The 24140-nt window shown below is 40.7% G+C and overlaps 1 protein-coding gene across 4 annotated transcripts in view; it reads right to left on the minus strand.

Annotated features, from left to right (window-relative positions):
- Positions 1-1775: 1775 nt before the first annotated feature.
- The window catches only part of FAT1 (FAT atypical cadherin 1), a 122023-nt gene continuing 99658 nt past the window's right edge, over positions 1776-24140 (minus strand). For 2 of the 4 annotated variants that reach the window (XM_022571047.3, XM_089903664.1), the window contains exons 13-28: positions 23764-23997; positions 22292-22681; positions 20804-21018; positions 20406-20543; positions 18019-18162; positions 17291-17488; positions 16072-16873; positions 15800-15931; positions 14265-14422; positions 13168-13630; positions 12326-12479; positions 12083-12193; positions 9999-10630; positions 9156-9293; positions 4218-4253; positions 1776-3202 (exon numbers count right to left, since the gene is read on the minus strand). In XM_022571047.3, the coding sequence (XP_022426755.2) occupies positions 2574-3202; positions 4218-4253; positions 9156-9293; positions 9999-10630; positions 12083-12193; positions 12326-12479; positions 13168-13630; positions 14265-14422; positions 15800-15931; positions 16072-16873; positions 17291-17488; positions 18019-18162; positions 20406-20543; positions 20804-21018; positions 22292-22681; positions 23764-23997 (4574 nt within the window). In that variant the 3' untranslated portion in view covers positions 1776-2573. Of the gene's footprint in view, positions 3203-4217; positions 4254-9155; positions 9294-9998; positions 10631-12082; positions 12194-12325; positions 12480-13167; positions 13705-14264; positions 14423-15799; positions 15932-16071; positions 16874-17290; positions 17489-18018; positions 18163-20405; positions 20544-20803; positions 21019-22291; positions 22682-23763; positions 23998-24140 lie in introns of those variants that run through there. The other 2 variants (XM_022571048.3, XM_089903665.1) reach the window with 2 other exon arrangements.

Below are 24140 nucleotides of genomic sequence, written 5' to 3' on the forward strand. Positions count from 1 at the left end.
TTCTCACTGGAAAGTGGGTGACAACGGGGTGAGTACCAGGGGTGCTGGCTGTTTCAGTTGTATACAGACCCGTGTTTCAGCTCCGTCCTGAGCAGACTCGGTGGCAAGAGGCAAAGAGGAGGGAGGAGGAATGTTCCCAGAAATGACAGCTGGGGGACTACGTGCATGATAAAACCTCCAGTCTTCCCATCCAGTCAACTTTAAAATAAGAGCAACGGTATTTCTCAAGCTGGAAGTGCGAAGTCCCTCCTCTGGAGAAATAGATCCTTGAAGTAAAAGACCTATAGATATCAGCAATGGTCACCTACTAGTTTTGACCACGTCCTAAGAGGCACTTTATAAATCCATGAGAGGCCACACCTGTTTCCCCTCTTTTCTTCGACCTTCTTAACCTTGGGGCCTTTTTACTAGCTCTTCTGCCAGGAATGCTGGTGCACCAGGTGGCCCCGTGGCCTCATTCTCCCTTATCAACTGCAGGTGTTTATTCAAATGCCAGCTTGCCATTGAGGTCTTCAGCTTTTACCTCCCATCCCCCATCCACCCCACCGCTTTCCTTCCCCAATAGCAATTTTTCTCCTCAGCACTCATAACTCCATACTCTGCTATGAAATATCTTATTGATTCACCATCTCCCCTTGCCACCTACCCTCCCCCCATGTAAAATCCAAGGAGACAGAGAATTTTTGTCCATACAGAACAATACTCAGTAAGTGAACAAAAGGATTTTTTTGAATAAATTAATAAAATAGTCACAAATTCTAAAAAATAAGTAAAAGAAAAATTAAGGCAATTAAGAAAATGAGAACGTTACAAAGTAAATGGAAATAAACATCACATGTTACTTAGCTCTGTGGTGAATGTTTACATCATCAAAACAATGAAAACACTATGTGTGAATTAAACCAAAAAGGAAGGTGTAACTAAGGCGAGGATAACAAGAGCAATGGAGGTTTACAGGTTACATGATCTGCAATTCCTAAAATTAGTGACTCAAGAAGTGACAATACATACACTTAAAAATTTGAAAGGAAAAATGAGAAAACAGCTTAAAGGGTTGTAAGTGGTTATAGCAGAGTGCCTGAGTTTGCTGGTTTTGGTTATACGTATTTTAGCTCTCTTTGATGTTAAAACTCTGTATATATATCGTTTAATAAAATAACAAAGGCATTTCACCTAAAGGGAAACTGTGTCTTTGCCAAGTTCTAAGAACGCTTGATTCTGTATAATTCGTATCACGGTGGCTGGAACATGGTCTGTACTGAACAAATATTTGTGGGACGGAGAGATGATTTTGACTATAAATACACATGGAAGATGGCTTCTGAGTTTCACGTTAAATCCTATAGAAGTATGATGTGTTCTTTGACAACAGAAAGATAAAATACTTCATAAAATGCTTTGTTTTTGATATAAATCATAGGATAAAACCATAGATGCGTTTCAATTATGGCCAAGAAATAGCAATAAAATAAAAAATGCATAAGAAAAGTTTTCTTGACGTTTTAGTTAGAAAATACTTATTACGTAAGAGTGCCGTTTGCCTCTACACCTATAGTTTTGAGCAGTAGCACGTAGCTATATACTGCCACCTAGTGGCAACATCTGTAAGTACAGTCTGGTTTTGGCAACTGCAAAGAAACTCTTTGTATTTAAGCCAAAAAAAGCTATATCCATCCTTCTATCCATCCGTCCATCCAGCCCTTCTTTCTCAATTCATTAACTGAATCCTGAACAGGAGTATAAATACGGAGGAATAACAGGCAGTAAAGCTAAAGTATTTTATTAATAATTTATTGTAAGAAAGACTGGCTAATGGTAGTTTTCAGTAAAAACCTTTACAAGACCATTGCATCACAAATATACAGACACTATAAAAACTGTGTCATGGTGGTTTTGGTTCTAAACAGTCTGCAGAAGGTCCCCATTACACTTTCCAATAATGAAAAATCTTTATAATTCTAAAATACAGCAACCCATTTAAGACATGTCCATGTATGGGATCTGTCCTCATCCTATGTACAGATAGAAATGAATGACTATACTGAAATGTATTAACGAAACGTCATACTTCAGTTGAAAAGGATACAGAGTGAAACCCTGGTTATATTAAAAAATCAGGGTGCTAGGTAATGACACTAACACCACCAAAATTCGGTCAAAAACAAATGCACAAAGTATCTTGAAATTCTAGTTAAAACTGGAAAAAATCAAATCTGTACATAAAATTTACAAAAAAAGACAGGAAAATTAAAATAATCAAATCTATATAAATACATGTATCATGCTAACAAGATAGTAGAACTGATTTTCATTTTATTATTTTAACACAGACAAATGTAAATACAAAAAAGATGCTCAGAAATGGCACAGCCGACGTAAACCTCATCCAAAGACAGAAGGTTAGGACGCTGGAAATGGCTAACAGGTCACAAGGTGTGGGATTCAGTGCAGCCATGCCCGTTTCAGCTCACCGAAAAAAGCTCTTAAGCACTGCTGCAAAGATCAATGCAGGAGATCACTGACAGAATCTCTAGGTTCATTACGGTTCAGGCACTTTGCGGGGAGTCTGAGCGTCAGACCTCCGTATGCTGTTGAGAATCGAGTGGAGGGATCGTCACCTCTTCGAAGTGGCCATCATCTCCACTCTCGTAGTCACTCATCATGACCTCAGACTCGGCTTCACAGCACGCAGACACGTCAGAGCAGGAAGCTGTGGAGGCGTACATGGACACGGGCATGTTCTCTACAGTGGAGGCTTCAAAGCTCCTTTGATACCCTGGAGGGTAAGGGGCGTAGGGTTCTCTGCGAGCACTGTTCTCACCAGGGCCTGCTTTCTGAGGTTCAGACATATCGGCAGGATAGAAATTGGGCAGATACTGATTCAAGTTGAACCTCTGCCGGCTTCTCGATGAAGAGCCCAGGCTTCCTGCAGCGGGCATGTCTCTGGGAGGGTGTATGGATTCAAACTGGTCACTGAATTCTGGAGGTAAGGGTGGCAGCTCGTCAGGCACGGGGAAGTCCTCCGGCGGGGGTGGAAAGTCACTCTCGATGTCGTAGCCTCCAGGGTAATAGTCTGTATCGATGGCGTTTGGATCTGCTGAGTACAGGGGCGTCTGCTCATCAATCACCTCATAATTGGGGAACTCTTGTATATCTGGCAGAGGAACACTTGGCATCCAATCTGATGTATCCCAGTGATACCCTTGGTAGAAAAGAAAACAGACTTCAACGTGTTTTCCTCCCAAGAGTGCGTACCACGGAAAAAGGGCTCAGTGTATGCAACACACACAGGTGCAAAGGCATTCCCACGCACAGAGGATCAACATTCTGGAAACCCTTGGTCTCTGCTTTGAAGACGTCCTCCCATCCCGAACCACTTTTGAGAACCTCTATGAATTAGGCTCTGGCTCCTAAAATGTGGACTTACAGTTTTATGTAAGCACCTAACTCTCAAGTGTTAGGTGCTTACATAAAGAAATGGAAGTTTTAACAGAAGCAGTATGCTAGCATCTAGATACATGCACTTTTCTTCAAATGATTCCAATCATCCTTTCAGCTTTCCTCTTGTAATTTAGAACCCACTGCTCTTTAGAAAGAAGAGTATTAGTTCAGTCTTAGGACATTGGTAAAGAAATGTTGTCCTTTCAGAAAGAAGTCTCTATTTAGTAAAATATTAAATGTCACTTGATCTGCACTACTTGTCGTTAAAAAAAAAAAACAGTAATTAATGTGAGCCTTTAAATAAAAGCAATCTTTAGCATGCTAAAATTTAAAAAAATAAATTTCCTTTATAATAACATTATAAGTTTAATATTAAAAATTGTACTACTTTTCATTAGCCCTAAGAAAAACAATGAACTATATTAATACAGTGACATATCAAAGCATGCCTCCAAATCAAAAATGCAATTAAACATTGAAAACTGTAACACAATTTTTGATAAACTACAATTTTTGTTACTTTAAAAAGGACTAAGGATCATTTTCAACTGTATATTATAAAAGTATAATTATTATAAAAAACCCTCCCCCCACCCCGGGATTTTTGAAATCCTTTGGCAGACGGGCGAAGGTGAGGCAGTCGCGTTTAGAATGCAGGGCACGAACAACTATGCACTAGTTACTGCGCAAACACATGAAGCAAGTCAGCACTGGGTCGAACCTCCGCCAATTTGTTTTAGTGAATTATCAGTGAACAACTGGCATGCATAAGTCACCTCTTGATTTGCTGAGGTCAGGAGCAGCAAAAGACTCTTTTGGTTGCAGAGTAGAGAGAAAAGAAAACATTTGTAATTAAAAGAGAAGGACGGCTGAAAAGGCAATAAAGATAAGTACATAACACAATATAACTGTTTATAAAGGCCCAGTCAGCCATGTACCATGCCTCTAAGCCATTATCTATGAAAATTCCAAATGGTGAGAAATTTGTGTAGCACAAATAAAATGGGACGTGGGAGTGCAGGGAAAAGATGAGTGATGATGAAGTAGGGACTGTGCCTGGAAACTCAGGATTTTACTTTCTTTCCCTTGTTTCTGGCAAGCTAATCCTGAAAACACAAAATTTTGTTAGGAGTAACTGAAAGTCTACAGGCTCTAATAAAATGTAAACTGGTAAGGAATTTAAATGATACCCTCATGTTACTGAGAAATATTATGAAAGGCTCGGTCACATCAGGTCCCTTAGGTGATAACCCAAATACAAAAGCCACAGTGACACAAGAGACACATACTTTCCAGCACAGCAAGGCCTTCACATGGCCATTAAATTCAGAGAAACCATGAATGCACTTAGACACTTATGAACAGCCAAGAGAAAATCTCTCCAAACCTTGCCCAGTTTGAATACGATTTTATACCTACGTTGTCCACCTTTCCTTGGAGACACCATTAGCTGCCTGTAACCCTGAGCCCACCCAACCACTTGCTCTTTCAGGGTCCTCGTTTTGCATGTGGAACTCCAGCATGGAGCAGAGACAGTCAGTGTGAATCACATGACCCTGGGCAGGTTGCTTACCCTGGCTAAGCTTCAGGCTCTTATCTTTGAAATGGGGGTGGAAATCCCTTAGTTATTTGGAGGATTAAATCAGATAATGTAGGTCAAGCACTAACTGTTGGAGACCATCATGATTCTTATTATTGTGGAAGTAAGAATCATGGTGATTAGTGACTTTCTCAACAAGGCCAATGCCTTCTGTGCGTTCAATGATGTTCTTGAAAATCCTTGTGATAAAATAATTTGGAACAAAGAAGATCTGACGGTTCTCTTCTAGGAATTTAAATCAAACACTGAAAAAACTGTCGTGATTCTAAAACATGAATAAGCCAGTATTTAGCTAACATGTATCTAAAGAATTATTTTAAAAAGCCTGCTAAAACTGTGGTAGTTTCTTTTTAAAAAGAGGATTGACAATTTTTGTTACTAAATAGGCACTCAATAATTCTTAAATTTAAACTAGCTTTCAATTTTTAACTCAATTAATATTTAATATGCTGAAAATATTTTTCAATGAAAGAGACTGCAATGAAAGAACCACTCAAATTTTGCTTCTTTAAACTCTGTCAATATTTAAAATATTAGAATTTCATCATGGGAAAACTAAAATTCAGTCGACAAAATACAGATCACCTTCTGACTCACCAAGCAAAGACATGGTGCTTCTTAGGAAAGTAAGTGTAAGGCTCATCGGTAACTGTAACTAGTAAACATGGAAACCTCACCCCTGCCCCATCCCATCAAACTTGGCCTGAAACCACCCTTCTCTCACCTAAATCTTGGTGACACATATGTCCTAGCAAAAAGGATCCCCTAAGCTTTATGTACTCTTGGTGGTCTACGCCAGTAGTTCTCACAGTGCGATCCTTAGACCAGTAACAGCAGAATTAACTGGGGGCTGGTTGGGAATGCAAATTCTCAGGGCCCCATCCAGACCGCCTCAATCCTTGAAACCTTGGTGCTGGGGCCTAACAATTAGGGTGTTCACAAGCTCTACGGTGATCTGGCTTACAGTTTGAAAATGCCTGTGCAGTCTGCATGTGATTACTTGAATTTCAGTGTATAATAAAGGGCTAATTTAATTTAAGGCAGGTATTTCCTATAATTTTGACCAGATAAACCTTCCTATTCAATGATTTTCACTCAACCAAATATAAAAATATACCTTATCATGTTCTATAATTTTCCTTGACCATACCTCAGGGAAAATCCAAAAAGGAAGAGTCAGTTACAGTTAATTATAAAAGCTGTGTGTTATTTAGTTTTACTCCTATTCATATGAAGATAATTTTTTATATTAAAATTTTTTTAGATAGAATTACTTCTAACTTCTTACTATTGTGCCATGTAAAGGCAGCTGTCAAGACCCTATAGGTGACTTCTGGCATCTGTGTAAATTCACTGTGAACGGCAAAAAGTAACAAAGATTACAGACACACATATACAACAATATTTTGCAATGTATCTGGATTATTAATGTACACGCCTGCACAAAATAAAAGTATTCAACCTCCTCAGAACCATAACATAAGGACTTTGTACAATACTACAGTAGGCAAAAGCACACAACTCCAGGGACAGTCACTGTGAACACAAACACAGAGCACAGGCATGACTATACCTTCTTTAGTCACCGTGTCAACTACAGCATTGACATGGTGTATTACAGTCACTATGGAAGCTTGTAAAAAGGTACAAAAGGAGTAAATTAGGAAAATCTTCAGTTAGTCAGGAGACAGTGCATTAAACAGCAATTCTTTATATTATATAACTTCTACCTCATAGTTTTAAAAATGTGACTACTTTAACATAGCTATATAATTATGTATGACCCTTGCACTCTCTTCCTTATATGTCTCAGAGAGTTTTCTAATCAAGCTATATATTTGTATTATTAATCAAAGGAACAGAGTAACCACATGATACTGTAATTTAGGAAAAAAATTTTTAGCCATAAATTTGTGTCACAATGACAATTATGAATCAAGTCATGACAAAACAATCCTTATTTTAACATCCCATGGGCAAAAGATTTCATATTCAAAGAGTCAAATACTTGCTAAGCCAATTTTCTGGGACCATTTAATAAACTCATTCTTCCCAGGAAAAAAAATTAAGAGCTACATAATAAGGTAAACTATGCAACATAAAAATAAAAATGGTTTTGTCGCTGTTCTATGTACTCCCACCCCAATTTTCTTGTCTTTCTGCAGATGAGTTAACAGCTGGTGAGCTAACATCCTGCAGAGAAATGCAGACTGTCTGCCTGGCTGTTTCCTGTGTAAATTCCCTTTCATTTGCTTTCCCTTTCAGTTGTTTTAAAGCATCTATGCCAAAATAAATAAGTATGCATGTAATAGGCAGAAGGATGGCCCTCAAAGATGTACACAACCTAATCCTGGGAACCTGTGAATATGTTACTATCCTTGGCAAAAGGGACTTTGCTAATATGATTAAGTTAAAGGTCCTGAGATGAAGGGATTTTCCGCTATTATCTGTGCAGGCCCAATGTAATCACAAGGGTTCTTAAACGGGGAGCAACTTTCCCAGCCTTGGCTGGGGGGAGCTGTGACTAGAGCAGAACGGCCAGGAGGTGCACTGTTGCTGTCTTTGAGGGATGGAAGAGGAAGCCATGAGCCAAGGAGCGGGGCAGCCTCTAGAAGCTGGAAAAGGTGCAGGAAAGGGATTCTCCCCTGGAGTCTCCAGAAACAACCTTACTGACATCTTAAATTTAGCCTCCTGAGACAAGCATCAAATTTCTAAACTACAGAACTGTCACAAATTTATCTTGTCTCAAGCCACTATGTAATCTATTATAACAGCCTTAGAAAATGAAAAAATATAATTTAAATACACTCTTAATACAGACTTTATGACTGATAATGATTAAAATTATGATAAAGATTAAAATACAGACACTCCTGGAAAATGTATTTTTTCTCACATTGTATTATCTGGCAATTAATTTTCATAACTAATTTGACCACAGCTTATTAAAGCTATTTAAGAGTATTAAGAATGATGTTTCAGTGAAAAAAACTAGGAAAAGAAAGAAAATGCTGACAAAATTCTGAGGTTTACGAAGAGCATTTAAGGACAAAGATATAAATTATTACATAAATCAGCAACTCTAATGTTTTAGAATTAAACCTACTGAAAGAAAGAATTCTACTTTGTTGTTGGTTTAATAAGCAGTTATGTCCATATACTTCATCACTAGATAATAAACACAGGTGTACCTTGATATCCTACAAAAACATGCTTAAAGTGATTCAGGAATGAATGTAACGTACTTATGGCCATCCTTAGTTTAGAAAGGTCTCTTCAGTGTATTATGGGCTATTTACTCTGGATTCACAAACAATTCAGTTTACACATGGCATTTTTATGCAAAAAAATTACTAATTCTGACATTCAAAAATTTCCACTAAAAACTCACTTTTTTGTATTTCTGAATATTGACAGTTTTCTCTACTGGTATGTGCTAATATGGTAAAGCTGATTATCAAGGCGATTTGCCCTCAGATAAACAAAACTGGCATCAATGATCCCACCGTCAAACCTTCTTCATTAGAAATATAATCAAACTTACTAGCAATCTCTTAAACTGTGCTCTCAGTCAGTATGCTCTGATCCAAATGGGAGCTGAGGCCGCAGGGGAGTTGGGGGAAGAGACAAATAAAACCTTGTGATACCGCAGGTGCCGCTGAGGTTGCATGTTTCAGACTATGGCTTCTCCTCTTAGGGCTGTGAGGGTGTAAGTGTGTGTGCGCGGGGTATGCTCAAGAAAGCTGTTACAAGGGTTTTTAAAAAATCCACATAACTTCTATAATATTCACTGTTGTGGAAAAAAGGTCAAAGTGAAATTAACCAATCAGACAGACATTACCTTTCAATTAATTATATTTTCTTCCTTATTACTGACCAGTTGCTACAGTTCCAATACCTAAGCACTAAGAACATTTTAAACATTTTCCCTAGTTGGAAGTTCATGCAAGGCTGTCCAAGGTATTGTCTCACTGTGGTCCGAAGTGAAATGTGAAGACCATGTGAAACCAAACCAGGGGCACCGGGCGCGTCTACCTGACTGCGCTGCATCACGTGCGCAGGGCTGTGGACAGCTAGCAGGGGACCAGGGCATTTCAGGTGTGTGTTTACTCACCGTTGTCGTCACACAGCTCCGACTGGAAGGAGCTCAGGGACTGCACTTCACACAGGCTCTCCCGGGCACTGTACGGCTGAGAAGGCTTTTCCTCCAGTGGCTTTTTGGAGAGACAAGGATCAAGATCCACTACTTTAGCTAAAAGGAGGAGATGACAGACAAACCAGTTACACTCCATGAAGGCAGAGACTCTGTTTTCTTCCCTGCTGTATCCTGACGCAGGGCAAGCGTGACCCACAGACTGCCTGGCATTTGTTTAGTGAAAGAACATCAAAAGAAAAAACCAGAAACATCTGAAAAACAAAACCAAAAACCTACAAATATGGCTTGCAGACTCACACAGAATAGAAATTCGCAATAAACCTGCCTGTGGACACCATCAGACAACCTGGGGAATTAATTTGAAAATGGTACCTATAGATTTTTTCGAAGCATCAAATATATGTCAGACCACTTAAATACCGTCACTTTCTCTGGCCACGTTAGGAAAAAAAATCCTATTACACAAATGCCCTCCCAATTTTTTTTGTCATAAAAGTCCCTCCACATTATAGTTGAGAACCCACATCAATTACAAAGATAAAATGATCTTTCCAGATTAACTGGAACATGACTGGATTCAATTCCTAAATTAAAATAACATCGCAGCCACAGTGCTCAGCCAGGGCTGGGGCATCAGGAAAAGCTTTCCAGTCGTCCCAGAGCTCTACAGGGTCTGAGCACATTCACCACTCACAAAGACTCCGCAGTTTGATCTGAACCACCAGAAGCTCTGGCAGAACTTGTCACCTCACTGTCCATTGCTCAGCGACATTGTATCAAGATTTAGAAAGTTGTTCTTACTATCATAGTCGAAGTCCCAGTTCGGCTTCTGGATTGAGTCACTGTCAGAAGGCGAGTTTGAAGGAGGCGGCGGAGGCAGGTTTGGGGCCACGCTGCAGACGGCCACGGCCTTCCGGTGTCCGTGCACAGACTCGGGGTTAAAGGTGCTGAATTCGGGGTGCTCGGGTATAGCCGATCCTTCGAAGGAGTTTCGGTCAAGGTTGTTTCTAGAGTCGCTTGGAATGCTTGGAGTGTAGGAGATAGGACGGACAGGCACCTGGGGTGGTATGTCGGAGTACATGTTCTTATTTAGCTTTGAGTCAAAATATGGTCTTTGCAAGAAAGCTGCGCTGGGTCCCAAGTGTTTGTCCTCAGGTTTGGGCTGGTGTTTCTTCTTTCGACTAATCATCTTGCGGCAGAAGATGAACAGCAGCACCAGTAGGAAGATGCCCGTTATGAAAACCACGATGCCGATGCCCTCAGCCAGGCCGATGTCCCAGGGGGTCGACACGTATTGGTTTGGGGTGACGTCCTCACAGTGTCTTCCTCTGTACTCACGGCTGCAGTTACAGTGGTAGGAGCCGTGTGTGTTCTCGCAAAGGGCTCCATTTCGGCAGGGGTTGCCAGCACATTCGTCAATGTCACTCTGACACCTGCCAAGACAGCCCAGATTGAGGAGAGAGGCCTTTGCAACATGAGCCAGAACGTGCCAGGCCTATGACTCTTAGAGACTAACGGCTAATTCCTCCTGAATAAGATCCACCCAAAAATACACTACTGACAACAATAACTACACCTTTCGTGGAGTAATGAATCATTTGATTCCATACTCTGTACATTTGGGAGATAAACATTATGCCAAGTCAATCTTTAACTGTCAGTTTTCTAAGGATTCAACAGATTACTAAATCAAACTCATAGGCTAAACCTCAGTTTGTCTTGATTTCTGATCCAGAAATTTAGAATGTGCATGATAAATGTACTTCAAGAGACTAGGTTAAATTTCTCAGAAAATGTTCCTGTTTGGAAAAATGACAGTTCCATAAAGCATGTAAAAAGGCTAGAAAACTGTCTTCCGTTTTTATATGCTTCTCCCTGTTGAAAATCTCCCTCAGACCCTCACCCTTATGGACTCGTCCGCATGCGATCCCCTCACCCCTGCTGCCCAGCCTCCCGCCTTCCCAAATGGGCATATTTTGCACCTGCGCAGATCCACCTGCCACTTGGAACCCTTCCTCCTTTAACAAAATGTATCTGCTTAACATCCCCTATACTCATCTAGCATTACAATTTTGATTACTGAGACATCTTTGTTAAATACATTGAGTATTGTCTAGAATTAAAGTAGACTCACAAATGAAAACCGTATGACTGATGGCAAAGTTCAAGACCACAACCACTACTAGAGCAAAACCTTATGTGAATCTCTGCAGGCAGGTGGCGCTTCAAGCCTTCTAACAAGACTGATATGACAGTGAAGGCTTTTCTAGATGTACAGCACTAGGCACTTACAAGTAACAAGCACCGAGTAAGACTTCACCCATTTGGTTTAAAAACTAAGGTGAAATGGCATCTGGAACTAAAAGCCACTTCTTTCAAGGTCAATAACAGGCACCTTAGTGCCTCATTTTCTTCACCTGGAAAATAATTATCACGTCTCAGGATTATGGAAGGCTCACAGAAGATACTGAGAGAGTGGAAAAAGATTTTAGATGCTACATAAATGATGAAAAAATGTCATCACTCTCACAGATAGGTAACAACTCCTTGGGTGTCTGCTTTAGAAAACACAATCTTACTCATTCCTCAAACAGTTACTTCCTGCAAGCACCCACACATTCTTTGTTCATAAATAATGTTTTTAAAGTATAGAAGCATTATATATTTAAAGCATATAATATTTCAAGCATTATAATATTCATTCATTTGGCTCAGTATTTTTTTATTTTAAAGAATGAAAAGATAAATTATGCAAGGAGCCATTATGAGCTCTGAATTCGAATCCTGAAGCAACACAGTCCAAATTAATGAAGTTTTGTTGCATCTGCTGATCACTGTGAAACTATAGAGAGGTGCAGATACAAATCTTGAAAGAAGCCAGTTACCTTTCTCCCCTAAAACCCGAGTCACACTGACAGACAGCACCATCCAAACTGTCAAAACATGTTCCACCATTTTTACAGGGTTCATCTTTGCAGTAGGGACTAAGCTGGCACCTAAAGAACAGGGAAAAAATAAACATAAACAGAATACTTAAATGGTAACAAGTGAATGTATTTTACAAACATGATGACATTAGAAACGCTAATGTTAAAATTAACTATGAAAGCTAAGAAAACTCTACATACCTCTGACCAGTATATAATCCTCTACATTGACAAAGGAAGTCTCCATTGTCCACAATGCAGGTGCCACCGTACAGGCAGGGATTGGAGGAACACGGACTGATGCCCACTTCACAATAGGTCCCTATGTACAAGGCACTGCATTTGCAGTAATAACCTGTATCAGCAAAAGGGAACAAAAAGTCCTATCATTCAGTAGCTCAAAAAATAAGTCTCAGTATATTCGTTTTTACTTTTAAGTTTAGGTGAAGATTTAGCTCTCCGAGACCTGTAAAAAACCTAGTAAAATTCCCATTCCCTCTGAGTAAAAAGTTGTCTAGTGCTGGTATCACCAAAACACAAAGAACTGAAGAGAAAACTCATAACCAGCTCTAGTTCACCATAATTTATGAGGGGTCCAAGGCCTTCTGGAAAACCACTTCTACTCCCACCTAGAGCGAGCAAGGCTAGCAGTCCCCTTGCTGGGCCACTGGATAAAAGGAGGCCTCAAGAAGAGCTACGTGGAACCAGTTCTAACCCCCAGGTCAGTGTCCGTGTGGCCGGAGAGGAGTTCAGGGTCAGCTGTGGTTTCCTGTGGCTACTGGTGCAGAATGAGACGTGTTTGGAAACACGAAGCAGCGTGGCCGCAGCTCAGCGGGAGAGAAACTGTCCCCTCCAGCCGCTGCTGGGATGCATTCAAAATCTCACTCCGCTAGAGCATCATGTATGCTACTCAGATCCCATGCTGGCTGCAGGATCTGACAAAACTGATTGAATAAAAAGAGGAAGAGCAGAAATACAGGGGGAACTTCCACTCAAGCGCATACGCGTGTAACGTTTAAAGAAGGCTCACGTGTGAAGCTTACCTCCAGTGGGTGAGGGGTGGCAGGCGCCTCCGTTCTGGCATGGGCTGCTCGAGCAGTCTTCCGTAGCTGTTAACAAGCACCCAGGAGACACGTCCACCGATTCTTCAATGTGTACGTAGCTCCTTGGTTTGTTATTTAAAGGGAGTTCCTGCCCATTCAGATAAATGGAGTCCATACAACCCCTGAAACCACTGCCAATCTGGGGGCTTCTTCCATGCCGTGAGCCCTGCTGACGGATGTGGCCACCAAAAAACACATGGCTATCCAGGTTGAGGGTTTTCAGTGTCCCCGGGGCTGTGCCTGATGCGGTGTGGACTTGGTCTAGAACCAACCTGGCATAGTTTCCATTCACTTCAAGAGACACCGTGTGCCACAGCCCATCGTTGACCTGGATGCTCTGGACAGAGACGATGCCTGGGCCGCTTCCACAGTCGAATTTGTACTGTAGCCTTCCGTTGTGGATCTATGACAGAAACAATCACTGTTCACGTTACTCTCATGGAGTCTTCATGCACAGTCTCAGATCATGTTTGGTGACTGAAGGAAGAAAGTAAGCCCTCGCGTTTAAGTACTACAGAACACACGCTCATTCATCATACAGATAATAAAAATGGACCTTTCAGGGATATCAAATTTCAACCGCGTATCCTAAAGGCGTCGTATAATAATGAACTGTACCAAACAACAACCAAAAATAGCATCAGGTTTTATCAGAAGTCAAAAATGAATCATGCTAAAAAAAAAAAAAAAAGTAGGCAAGCTAATTATCACTTCAAGCATATGTACGACCTTTCTATAAACTCCCTATAATATTACTAAGGTGTAATATCACTTAGAGTTTGAATGTTAACAGTCACAGGTACCTAAAAATGTTTGTAAAAAACAGAAGTAAATGTCTATATCACCGCAGAGCAAAAAGAGCTTTTCATTCTATAAAACTTATGTGTAAGTATCAATGAACCATTTAAATGAATAACTCAACCATTTCATTTTGCTTATCTTATTCTTTTAAAAAAATGGACAATCTGAACATAATATGGAATTTATATTTTTAAAGTCTCCCACAATCTGAGGTACAAATATGCAAAAACACTCACCTCCAAGATGCTGTAGTCAGTCCCGCGAGCGTACATGACAACCGCGTGGGTAGAGTATGTTCGCAGCCTCATGGTCAGTTTCATCTCTAACTTGTTTTCATTTTCCATTAGACGATATTTCACAAAGCTGTTTCCAGTAAATGTTACGGATGAACTCCCTGTGAATCACAAAGAGGAAAAAATAAATCAGAATCAAATTTAAATATTTTTATAAGTGTCTCCCCACACTCCCGCCCTGACTAATTCAAGTTTTGGATCTATGATTATAACATTATAAAATGCAATTCAATGGGAAATGTCTACTTGTTTAATAAACAGCACAGCATAACTGGATTTCTATTTGGAGAGAATAAGTTAGACTACTGTATCACAGAGAAATGAATTCTAAGATAATAAAAGACCTAAATATGAAATGTCCATTATAAAATTATTAGAAAGCAGTTTAGGAAAATACATAGCCTGAAGGTGGTTTGGGAAACCTTCTCAAGCAAGACATAAAACAATTCCCATTCTACAAAAATGATGAAAATAATATCAATCCAGAGATGAAAATTGTTTTGTAAAATTATGCAGAAGTGACAAAATAAAAATTAGACAAATCAAAAGATCAATAACATACAGACAGCGTTATGCAGATGTTTTCTGATCAAAATACACAAAGAGCTCCAGAGCTCCAGACATTAAAGATAAGAAACAGACAAATAATCCAGATAATCCCACACATAATAGGAACGGGCCAGTCACAGAAGAGGAAGCGCTAACAGGCAATGAACACATGAAAAGACTGCTTTCACAAGTAGCCAGGGAAATGGCAATTAAAATAATTAGATACCATTTCATGCTTATTAGATAGAGGGACTTGTTTTTTAATTGAAAACCTTCAATATTAGCAAAAGAACGGGGAATGAGACCTTCACACATGACTGGAAGAAATAGGCACTGGCACAACTTCTGGGAAACTAACATAATGGTATATCTAAAAATTAAAAGTGTAGTTCACCTTTGACACAGGTAAGTCCCAGTTTTACAATCTGCTGTACAGAAATGAAAGCACCAATATGTAAGGATACACGTTTAAGGATTCTTCTTGTAACACAGGAGAACATAAACTGAATCTCTACACGTAAGCACCATGTTGAATAAATGATGGTACAGCCGTGCTACAAAATGCTGTACAACTATTAGCAAGCATTAGGACTTGGCAAGATGCTCATAACAGAGGAAAAGAGGGCTGTGTTAGATGTACTCACTCCTCAGTTTCATTAAAAAAAAAAAAGGTGTGAAAGGAAAAGGAAAATAAATCTGTACGTATGGGACTGTATGTTCATATGAGCTCTGATGAGAGAGGAGGAGCATCAAACTATTAACTCAGGAGGAGTTCAAGAGGAAGGAAAAGCTACTACTTTATTCGCCTCTATGTCTGGCTTGTTATAATAAACATACTTTACAATACTTTTCAACTCCAACAAAGAAGAAAATAAACTCTGAAAGTTACTTTTTTAAATACAAGTACTCTTAATTATTGAACCTCTCACCTGGGCACTGGCCAAACTTGCCACCTGGACAGACGCAGCTGTATGTCTCCTCTCTGGGATCAGTGACACATTCAGATCCTTCAGGGCATGGACTGTCTTCACATCCATGATGGACAAGTGGGCATTTTCCCCCTTTGTTTAAAAAAAAAAAAAGGGCAGGGGGGAAAGCTAATTAATAGGAATTTCAAGAGAACAATCTTTAACGTATAGCCTTCAAAGGTCGTACATGAAATGACCTGCACTGCCTACTTCCACGTGCGTATGTGTGTTACCTGTGCAGAGACACACAGCTGTCCGACGGTGGCGCGGGGTCACAAAGCTCAGTCTGGCCGTGCTATGCGTTGACATCGCACTTTCATCCACGGACACCTTTTCGTCGCAGAATCTCCAGGGGCAATCCAGCCCTGCACAGAGCTTCTGGAACACATCCAATATCCTCACACCACTGATCTCCTCAATATCCGTCACGGAAGAATTAATCTTGTGCAGAAGTTGTTTTGTTGAGACCTGGGTGCTACCTGATTTCTCTACAAAAAGCAAGATGTCCAGGTGCGGATGAGGCTCGGAGGGCTGCAAGCTAACGATCTGAATGTCACTCCTCCTCACGCCCAGGATGTTCCGCAAAGCTCGCTGGAAGTTGCGCCAATAGTCACCAACGAACTCTTCCGGGGTGAGGTTGGCAAAGCGGACGGCCACGGTCTGGTTCAACATCTCCTGCGTCACTTGTCTGATGTGCACCGTGACATCAGCTGCGGTGGTAAATTTCCCATCCGTTACGCTGACGTTGAGGAGGTACTGCCCTACGTCCAGCTTCTTGTGGGCTATCAGCTTGCCCCCCGTGCTGGAGACAGAGAAGAGGCTGCCCATTTGGGGATCGAGGCTGTAGGTTAACGTGTCATACACGTCTTGGTCCGTCGCGTGGATCTTCCCAATGACACCACCTGAGTACTCCTCTCCAAAAGCAGTAATGAAAATCTCTAGTGGCAAAATTGCAGGAGGATAGATGCTCTCTTCAATGACTCTAATGTCAATGTATGTCAAAGATGACAACTGAGGCTTTCCGTTATCTGCCACCTACGAGAAAAGGGAAAAAAAAAAATCACCTTCATCTATGTCATCGTTTACAACTTAATAAAAATATATTTACATTGTTCAAGTTCTAAAATATTACCAATCGTTAGATATTAGTTTTCCACATGAGAAGTATTATCAAGAGACAGGATAAATACTTCTTTCTAGCCCTTTCACTAATTTACGTTGAAATTTAGCTCTACCAACGTCTATGACAAAGTAACCAAATGAATAAATAAGCCCCCACGAAGTGCCATGGGATAAAAATGAAGGTCTGACTAAAAAACCAGAAAAAGACTATAATTCTAATTCAGTTTTGTCTTCTCATGCAATGTAAGCTGTTTACATAGGACAAGATAACCACCAAAGCAGCTCTTCTCCATGAGTCCACAACAAAATCATAAAGACAGACTTCAATACCTTAATGTGCAGTAAGTAATGGTCGTTCACTTTCCTATTTATGGCAGCTGCCGTCAGGAGGGCTCCCTGCTGGTTGACTTCAAATGCCCCCTCCTTGTTTCCACTCACAATGCTGAAGAAGAAGGGAGGGCCATTGTGGGAGGAGTCCCTGTCCGTCACTGCCAGCTGCAGCACGCTGAACCCCACGGGCTTATTTTCCTGCAAGAGTAAGAGAACCACACAACTTTCAACAAAACCCCATATCATATGCACGTTTTCTATAATATGAAATTTACAGAAAAGAGAGACACTGCCGCTCCATTTGGAAGGAGGAGAGAGGAGGGGTGGTGGTGATGGGAAGGAGGGGGCTGGAGGGGAGGGGGCATGTGAGGAGAAAGGTGTGGGGGGAGTGAGGGAGGGGTGCCGGGAGGGGTGAGGGAGGGGAGGCGTTTGGAGGAGGAGTGGCAGGGAGGAGGGAGGGTAAGGGGCAAGGAGGAAACGCAAGGGCAGAAGGTAAGGTTAACAATCAAGCTAGTGAGAATATCTTAAAAATCAAAGCACAGGAAGAGATGACAGCATCTTGGAAATGCTCATCTTTTAGTATTGGTGGAGACCCCTGTAATGTCACTGTTCCCATTTTTCTCAAAAGTAGTCTTTGGAAAAGAAAGATATTTCAAACGAACCACTGAGGCCAAAAAAGAGCTTATTTCAACAGGGGTGCGTTCAGTGAGGCTTGGGCCCAGGATCACCTGGATGATCAGGCTGTAGTTTCCCCTGGAGAAGATGGGAGCGTTGTCATTGACATCAGACACGTCTATGTTCACAGTGGTCGTGGTGACTCTGGGTGGACTGCCGTTGTCCGAGGCCTGCACGGTGAGCGTGTAACCCGAAATCTTTTCGGGGAAAAGATAAAGAGAATCATGTCCATTTCCACAAGGCCCAAGCGCAGGGTTCAGCCTGAAGCGTACTTCTGATTACTGGAGGGGCGGATCCAAGGGCCTGCCATTCCCCGTGTCCTGCAGGCAGGCAATTCCCTAGCTTACAAATAACTGATCTGAAAAATGTAATGTATCTGCTCGACAGAAAAAGTTACTAATAGGGATGAGAATCTCCAATGCTTCTCAGAAACGTACTTGTTCCGTTAAACTGTTCTAACTTTGAAAACCTGCAGATCTATTAACAGAAATTAAGACAGAAAAGTAATACAAATGATGAGAGAAAACATCACATATGTCGAAGGCTGTTGCTTTACTAGTGGCGGGGAAGGCAACTTTCCCTCCGGCCCCAGTGTGACTCTGAGCCAGAAGCAGGCAGACAGCAAGCTGCCTCCTACTCTCGAGGGCTCACTCGTTCTCAACACTCCGCTCACCCTCCCCGCATCCATGTCACTCTTGGATTGTAGCCAACTGTCTAAATCTCCCAAGATCCTCTCTTCGAGAACTTCCTACAAAAGAAGGTGAATTAAGTGAGGTGGCCCCTCTTCCAGGACAGTTTCTTTAAAGCTCTCTCTTCCAGAATGAGCAGTGAAGAGGCCAAGAAGCTGGCTAACCCCAGAGGACGTGCTGCAGAATGTCAGTCCTGAAAGACGCTCCAACAAAAAGAGGACGACGTAGCTTGGGAGACTCTCTTTTGCTATCTCACAATGGACATGAGTATACTAAAGGATCTGAGAAGTGTTTCAGTCAAAAATACTAAGTTTTGTTCTGCCCAGCAGTACTGCAACCCTAAGCATAACAGTCATGCTTCCTAAACTCTGGGAAAGTCCCCGCTCAAAAATAACAGGTCAGAAAAGGAATGAACGAATGGACTTTGATGAAATATCTCAGCACTATCTCCCCAAATTCCTCTAATCTTGGATTTACCCACTACTCTTCTGAAATTGCAGTCTTTATTATCATCGATGCCCTTCCAATTCCCCAAACCAAGGCTCTTTCACTTCTCCTTCACGTCATTACCTCTGAGGCAGCTCCCCTCCTGTCTGTGAGAGCACATGACTAAGTGGATGGATGGATGGACGGATGGATGAAGGGAGGGAGGGCTTGCCTCTCTCCTTATTCACTCACTTTTATCTCAATACCTCAGATCACTTCCATAATCATCTTCAGAGGCATGTGCCATATCTGTATTTCCAGCTTTCAAGTCTCTTAAGTTTGACTAAAATCTCTGAATACTGGCTGAATAATTTTACTTGAATACGCCACTTTCCACTACAAATCAGCATATTGAAAACCATGTTCAAGCACCTCTCCCAGTGCTGAGTTTACGCCCTGTGACCTCCTACTCGCCTTTAATGGCACCACCCAGTCACAGCAAGACTGAAATGCATCGAGTCATCTACCACCACTGCTTTCTCTGGAGGGCCATAGCTGAGCTCTGTGGACCATAATTTTTCCTCTACAAAGTTTCCACACTTGTCTCGTCATTCACTCGTCATTGCTACTTTCCCAGTTTGGGCTCTTGTTGTTTCATAACTGATTAACTGTCACTGTCCCTCCCACCTCTGGGATAACACTTAGACCTGCTGTAGGACTGGTCTTCAGCAACCACCTCCTGTGCTGTTACACCTGGGCTCACAGCATCGGTAACCACCTAATGCCTGCAGTGCCAGCCTGAACCTACGATCCTGGTTTTGTCTGTGGCCTGTCATCTGTTCCTAAAACTCTTCATCTATCTCTCCTCCCTCACCTGTTTGTACGATCACTCTACTCCAACACAACTGAACAGAATCACCTAAAGACACCCCACGTCTCTTCCTTCCTCCATCCTTGTTCCCCCGGTTCCTCACAGGGAATTCCCTCCTCTCAACACTATGGTTTCCTGAATCTCTGCTATTATTTAAAACCCAGCTTCTAGCTCCATGAAGCGTCTCAAAACACTGGTGCCAACAGTAACTTGGTCCTGAATACAAACTCTTATTATCCAAACTTCACATTACTATGAAACACATCACATATTCTGGAGATCTTCATACTACAACTGCTTTTCAAGTATTTATATCTTGCTTGTCACTTACTGAGAACAAGGCTGGTTCTACCCTTTTAACACTTCCAAAAATGTCAGCAGAGGCAAATACAAGGCACTTCCATCTACTGATCTGATAATCTGTAAACAATCTACGTCAGATTTTTCCACTTACTGTTTCCCGGTCTAGAAGTTTGGTCACTTTCACTTCTCCCCTGGCAGGGTCGATTGTAAATGGACTTCCCTGATTGCCGTCTATAATTGAATAGTGGATGTGGCTGTTTGAAGGTCCATCGGCATCATCTGCCATAACCTAGAAAATACCACACTCTGGTTTAGGAGACAGATGAGGGAGGGACAGAAGTCTACTCAGCAAATTTCTGATATCAACAGCTAGTTTGTGTTAAGGCAATCACTTATAATAGAGTCAGTAACTAAAGAGGCTAGCAAAAGACATTTCCCTATCTTCAAATTATCAATATTTTCAAGTAAGGCCACTACAAAAATTGGATCAATCTCACTAAAAATTCTTGCAAAGACCCAGAAGAAGGCTGTAGGGGAAAAGGTACGCACTGTAATGACAGACTGTTCAAGAACAGCATCTTCACTGATCACTGCCGTGTAGGTGTCTTGGCTGAACACTGGGGTATTGTCATTGATGTCTGTTACATTGATGTTCACAGTTGCAACATCACTCAGTGAAGGTGTGCCCCCATCAGTGGCTTCTACCGTCAGGTAATACTCATGAGAGCTTTCATAGTCCAGATTCTCAATGATAAATATGGCCCCTGAACAGAAAATCAAAATTACTTTCCAGTGCTTTAAAATGCCACCACATTCTCCTCCTATGACTAAAATTTTCAGTTCAATAGTTTACTTACCATTTATGTATGGTTTCTAATTTTTTAATTCAACAATTAAAACATGAATTTGCCCATCCTTGGAACCTTATTTATTTCTCTTAATTACTTTCCTGATACTCTTTGTGATATGTGAATTGCTTTCCTAGTCAGTACTCCTTATGTCTCCCTGCTATAAAAATGATAACATTTCTTATCTCTTTTTAATGATAGTTTACTACAGACTTTAATGAAATAGAAAACACAAAAATTCTGTTCTTTGGCTTTTCGTTTCCTTTTCCTTCTCATACTTTTTCTTTTACAGAAATGTACATCCTTTTAAAAAATCTCCAGAATAACTATTTATATCCCGTCATTTTTTAAAAATCCCTTTTTGATTTAATAATTCCTTTAACGTCTTTCCTTTTAACTTCCTTATAGTCTACCCTACATAAAGAGCCATAAAAATAACAATTTTATGATATGTGCTAAAAATACATTTTTAAACAGCATCATCACACACCCTACCCTTCAGCTGAAAGCCACATACAATTAAATACAGTTGGAATGGGGCAATTTTTTACAGAGCAATTTACTTACAGCTATTTTAGATGACAGATTAACAAGACTACAAAAAGTATTTATGCAGCCAGAGTCAATAGCGCCAATGACTTCTGACCTTGTTGGCGGTCACTCAGTAAGTGACTCGGTCCAAGTACTTTGACGGTTGTCTATAACTAGCATAATGAAGAGATCAATTTAATGAATTATCAGATGTCCCCTACTGAAACTAAGATCAAAGAGGTCGAAACTGCTGTTTCACCTGGGAAGCTACTTCACATGAGATCCACGTGGGCCATAAAAAGGAGCCATTCTGCAAAATCTTCTACCATCTTCAATTCTTTACCTTTACTGATTTATGACACCTTATATCTTTACTAAATTACTAGAGTGTGATGCTTTAATTTTCTATTTAAAGTTAATTTGCTTATAGTTATAATGGATAAGGCAGAAATGTATTTTATTATGTAGAACTATAGTTTAAAGTCTTCTAAACCACTCTGAATCCCACTTATGACAACAACACAAAGAAAACTTGGGTCTTCTCTTTTAGAGTATCTATTGACAATGTATGACCTGTTTTTGTACCAGGTGAAGTGATGAGCAATCTAGCCGTTTTCTGCAGAATAAAGGGCTTCCTCTCGTTTGCATGGTAGGTTACCTGTTTTAGAATCTATGCTGAATTTCCCATGTTCGTTTCCACTTATTATCGAGTAGGTGATTTCTGCATTTGCTTCAATGTCCCTACTTGCTGCATACACTTGAAGAACTTCTGTTCCAATGAGAACATCCTCAGACACTGTGGCACCATATTCACGGTATTCAAACACGGGTGGGTTGTCATTTATATCCAAAACGGATACAACAACAGTGCCGGTAGCTGTCAACCTTCTTGGCAAACCATGATCTACAGCTTTCAAAGTTAGAGTGTATACTGCCTGTAGTTCTCTATCCAAAGGCTTTTCTAACTGAATGATTCCAGATAATTCATTAATGGAGAACTGTCCATCAGCAGAGTTAATCAGTGAGTAGGATACCTTCCGATTCAGTCCTGTCAAGACATGACATCACGTCAGAATGTTTTATTTCAAGAAACGTAAACAAATTATTTTTTTTTAAATCCAGCATACATATGAAAAAGGGAAAATACCAATATACATTATTTTAAAATTCTTATGACTATGACCTTAAAAATGTAAACTTTAAAATGAGCAATTTGTTGAGTTAAAACAAATATAATTTCATAGTCATCTGGCTTTTTCAGACTATGTTATGCAGGAACTTATGCTCTAACAGCCAGCAGATCTTTAAAAATAAAGCCTATTTGTTATTTAGCTTCAGTAACAAAAATTTATTTGAAAAGCAACATTTTTGGTATTCTTCTGATTCTTCAGCGTTAGAATGACTGAAGAAGTTATTTTTATTCTCTGCTATCAAAATGCTATGAATATATACCTTAGAGTCTTATTTTCTCTATAAAAAATTGGAAAGGTCTGTAAAACTATAACAATATATCGTTTTCTTCTGTTATGTTCCTATGATACTAAATCTCTTTGTCACTAATGCTTTATTCACAAAAAATAACACTTCACTAATTAATTCAATGGGACATAAAGATCAGTTTATCTCATCACTAAGCAGAATTTTAGGGGTACCACAGATACTTTACAACAGTAAGTTCACTGGGCACAATTTTGAGACTTCAAATATTCATTAAAAATGAGTTCATTGGGCTTCCCTGGTGGCGCAGTGGTTGAGAGTCCGCCTGCCAATGCAGGGGACATGGGTTTGTGCCCCGGTCCGGGAGGATCCCACATGCCGCGGAGTGGCTGGGCCCGTGAGCCATGGCTGCTGGGCCTGTGCTCCGCAATGGGAGAGGCCACAACAGTGAGAGGCCCGCATATCGCAAAAAAAAAAAAAAAAAAAAAAAAAAAAAGAGTTTATTATTCTGAAGATTTCATTCCATTTTTAATTCTAACACGATTTTTAACGGTAGCATGACAATGGTGAGTTATTCAACATGCATGAGGTAGGGGTCATCAGAGGGGCTGAATGTGGAACAGTGCTCTAAAATAGGCTCCTCCTCAGGTAACAGTGCATAGTTTGAAGGCAAAAGCATCACTTGGGCGATACCTGCATCCACATCCGTGGCCTGTACCCTTGTCAGGAGCGTGCCAGGCTCTGTGTTTTCAAACACGGTGATGGTGTAAGGATCAGCAGAGAATTCGGGGGCATTATCATTCACATCCTCTAACGTGAGCACAATATCAGCTTGACAGAATCTTCCCCCTCCATCCGTGGCCTTGACCAGAAGATTATAGGTTGCCTGGTCCTCGCGGTCAAGGGGGGCTAATGTTTTCAGTTCACCTAAAAACAAAAATAAATGGGCTCACTTGAAATTTAAGATGTGACTGCAAGAGCACATCTTTCTTCCCCTTTTCTCTTACATTTAGAAAATCTGAATAACAGCCTTCCTTTGGAGAACAATTTTATTAGTGACAGAGTCAGCA

The sequence above is a fragment of the Delphinapterus leucas genome, chromosome 21 (genome assembly GCF_059928025.1).
Source record: "Delphinapterus leucas isolate spDelLeu-1000000601 "Yukka" chromosome 21, BTC_Dleu_Yukka2, whole genome shotgun sequence".
NCBI lineage: Eukaryota > Metazoa > Chordata > Mammalia > Artiodactyla > Monodontidae > Delphinapterus > Delphinapterus leucas.